Source organism: Pygoscelis adeliae, unplaced genomic scaffold, assembly GCF_000699105.1.
Source record: "Pygoscelis adeliae isolate BGI_AS28 unplaced genomic scaffold, ASM69910v1 Scaffold349, whole genome shotgun sequence".
Classification (NCBI taxonomy): Eukaryota; Metazoa; Chordata; class Aves; order Sphenisciformes; family Spheniscidae; genus Pygoscelis; species Pygoscelis adeliae.
In genome coordinates, this window is record NW_008825608.1 from 724,692 (window position 1) to 728,476 (window position 3,785).

General features: G+C 56.6%; 1 protein-coding gene across 1 annotated transcript in view; it reads right to left on the minus strand.

The window, feature by feature from the left end:
• Nucleotides 1-2,483: 2,483 nt before the first annotated feature.
• Nucleotides 2,484-3,785, minus strand: part of PHF2 (PHD finger protein 2) — a 95,418-nt gene continuing 94,116 nt past the window's right edge. The window contains 1 exon segment of the mRNA XM_009332583.1: nt 2,484-2,792. Within this exon segment, the coding sequence (XP_009330858.1) occupies nt 2,484-2,792 (309 nt within the window).

The following is a 3,785-nucleotide window of genomic DNA, read 5'->3' on the forward strand; positions in this document are numbered from 1 at the left end:
CCTCGGCGAGGAGCACAGCCTCTGCCGAACCAGCAGCACCGCGGCTGGGGCACGTCGCTTACCTGCAGCCAGGGACGCACCCCTTTGAGCAGGCACCGATCGGGGCGCAGGCTCACCTCATCCCCCCTCTGCCGGGGCTCCCCCCGCCTCCACAGCGCCAGCCCTGCTGCCCTGTGCCCTCACCCGGCCCGACACCCAGCCTGGCTGGCAGCTCACGGGTGACCTGTTTGCCTGCCTGAACCCAGCCAACGCCAGCACCGTCCCGCTCCTCAGTGCCTCACGGGGAGAGGCTGCACACGCACAGGCACCCCACAGCTCCTCGCACCCGGCAGGCTGTTCCAGTGCCTGCCTTCACCACGCACCCGCACGCTCCCAAGGGATCTCTGGGCACCTCTCTGCCGTCCTCTAAGGGAAACCTGCGGCACAGGGATGCTGAGCTCACGTGCCACCATGAGTCCTGGGCCAAGCACTGCCCCGGGGCCGCCTGGTCCCCTGCCCACCACACGGAGACCCACCCACGTACCATCGCAGCTCCGCGTTTCTTCGTGCCCTCTCTTCCCCTAGCACTAGAGAGACCACCTGCATCCAGCATTGCCAGAAGGACACTGAAAAGACGCACACACAGATACACACACACTTCCTTCCTACAGATTCAGGCTGGCACCAAGGCACTACAACACACCCGAAGTGGACAGCGTTTCCCTGTCCCCATACCGATGAGAGGACACCACCACCGCGAGCCCGGGCCCTCGCTCATGAGCTGTGCGGTTCAGTGAGGTCTGTGCTCCCTGTGTACTGGTCCTCGGGGACCGTAGCTGCCCGCCGCCCCACTGCTCGCCAGCTGCCACCTTATGGCCAGAAACTCCCCTGGTCACCAAGGCACCTGGGACTGCCAGGCACAACACAAACCCTCGCAGCCTCTTCTCTTCCCATCATGCCGCCACTGGTGCACTCTTGTGCGGTACCTGCAGAGACTCAGCTCCTCTCCGCTTTTCCCATCTGCCTTAAGTGCCCCAGCCTTAAAGACCATGACAGTGTGGGTGACACTTTCCATGGGAAGTTTCCTCATTTCTCATCCTTTCGCCTCACTCTTCAGGACCGAGAGACCTTCCCTGAGGAGGTCCTAGAGCTCCCTAATTCTGCTTCATCCCACCATCTCCTTCCACAGTCCCTTCATTCCCAGTGATGCCCAATCTGTAGTCCCCAGGCTCAGGACTCTCCTGTGCTCCATGCAGAGAGATGCCCTGAAGTCCCCTTGGTGCCCCCAGCTGTCCCGAGACCCTGCACAGGAGGCCCTGAAAGTGCTCCGCTCCCTGAGAGGTCAGCCACTCGCTTTCTTGGCACATGGCTCCTTCCCTCCTTTGAGGACTGAGCTATACCACGGGCAAGGTGTAATCCACGTGCCTGGTCAGGCTCCCTTCACGATGCCCTGACTGGGCTGCCCAGCTCACCGGCCAGACTGGGGTTCGGCTCCATTCAGCACTCCTCTTCCCATCACATCTTCCACTGGCTTGGACCTGTTTCACTAACGCCACCATTTCACCACAAGGACACAATTCCAGGCAAACACGTTCATTCCACTCCGGCTCTGCAGACAGCCACAGGTATTACCAGCTCCTGGCAGGACCCTAGCACCTACCATGGGCTACGCACGTCCTCCTGTATGGCCCATTCAAGCTGCTCTGACGTTTTACTGTTTGGCAGGACATCATGCACTACCTCTAATTTGCTCCACTCAAATACAGGGGAATGCAGGGAACATCTGCCACGTTGCCTCACTTTTTATATCAGGGCCTCTCCCAGGGGGATTGCACACTTAATCTGCACACTACCTGGTACCTGTCCCGCACACCTGCCTCTGTCACACTTTCTGAGCAAAGTTCAAGCAGAGAATAGGAGGTCCTAGCCCAGACTCCAGGACAGCCTCAGCTTTGTAACGCCTTCCCTACGGCAGACAACAAGTGACCTCTTCCTCTCTCCTGGCTTTGGCTGTGTAGCTGTGTTACTCCCAGGGTCTGATATTCCTCCGCTCCCTTGTGGCAACTCTCAAGACAGGTTTGCAGATTTGCACTGCTCTACACCCGCTGGGTAGGATGTCCTCATGTACATGTCAGCACAGGTACTGGTGTACAAACACCACCCGACCACAGCAGTGCCTGACCTAGCCCTGGGCAGAACAGCCTTCATGGACGCATCTTCCCCTGGACAAGGCTTCACCAGACAGGCTGGACTGTGACGTGATCACTGCAGGTGTTCCTCAGGAGCCTCGGGGCATGCTCAGGATGTACTTCCTAGCATGGGATGCCTCACACCCCGCAACAAACAGCCCAGCAGCAAAACGCGTATTTGGGCCCACAGTGCCAGGACAGCCAAGGCCATGGGCCCTATCTCCGACCAGATCTGACCTGCCGAAGCACTTCTACATACCCGTGACAGACACAACACGTGAGGGCCCTGCAAAAGGCATGGATTACATGACCAATTCACCCTTCCCCATTCCTACACCATAACCCCAGGCGTTTCCTGGTACCTTTGGCGGAGGCATTGTTCTGCGAGGATGATGAGGGTCTCCTCTGTGTGAGGAAAACACCGGGTGCCATCGGCTGCGATCCCCTGTTAGGCTGGGCGACCCCAAAGGTGCTGGCCCCTGCGGTGTACTCGTGATCTGTGAGGCTGCTGGCATGTGACTCCAGCTTCGGCTCTGGCGAGCTGCCTTCCTGAGCCGGTTTGTTCGCGTTGTTGGTTGACAGCTTCTTTTTGGTATTTTTTTTCTTCTTGCCTTTTTGTTCCTCCTTTAAAATGACAAACATGAAGCTCAGATTAATCCCCAGAAGACCTTTAGCTACGGCAAGGGCCAGCGGCGTTGCTTAGGGTCCTGATACAACGAAAACCCACGAAGTTTGCCATGTACAAACTGCTCAGGGTCTGTTCCGATACCATCTCGCTCACAGCCCGCTCGGCTGCACGCACACGCTTGCCTTTCTTGCATCTATGTATGCGCTTTGTGCAGAGCCTCCTTGTTTGTTAACTCTGCGTACACCGCGGCGAGTGGGAGCCAGCCAGGACCAAAATGACCCTGCCTTGGGAGACCAGCGTGGTTTTGCATGAACAAACCTTTCGATGTTCCACAAAAACTGGCACTTCCTATCTTCAGGTATCTTCATACACTTTCACAATAGCCTGGAGGATATTAGACATCCCACTGATTCACAGACTCTGCTTCCTGCTAGGACACACACATTATCTCTCGACCTGTAACTGCACTTATACACACATACCATGAGAACTGTCACCAGCCTGTTTCCCTTGCCTACCTTCAGTCCGCCTCTCGATGAAACCCTGCTACCATTCTTAGAGCTCTTCTACTCAGCCGTACACATCACAGAAGCCCAATGCCACCAAAACCTGCATCTCCGGCAACTTGCCAAGGTGTCTCACCAACCTTGCTCCAGCAGACCTTGTCACCTTCACACCTCACGGTGTCACATTTGTGGGGCCTATGTGCGTTAGGCGCTTAGCATCTACCTGACCTCTTCAGAGACCGAATACTTATCAACACTCAAAGTGCCTCAACATCTTTGCTAAACTGACCCATAGGTACCCACGGTTCACCAAATCTTTGGAAGTAAATCCTCGTGCTTCCCAGCAGCCGACTTCCACAGACAAGGCAATCACACCAGTCAGACTCTCAAATACACATCAATATGCGGTTCATGCACACTCCCTTCGGGCAGCCTCCTTCTGTCTTAGCCTGGTAGCTATGCTCGCTCGCCCATACTTCCCTA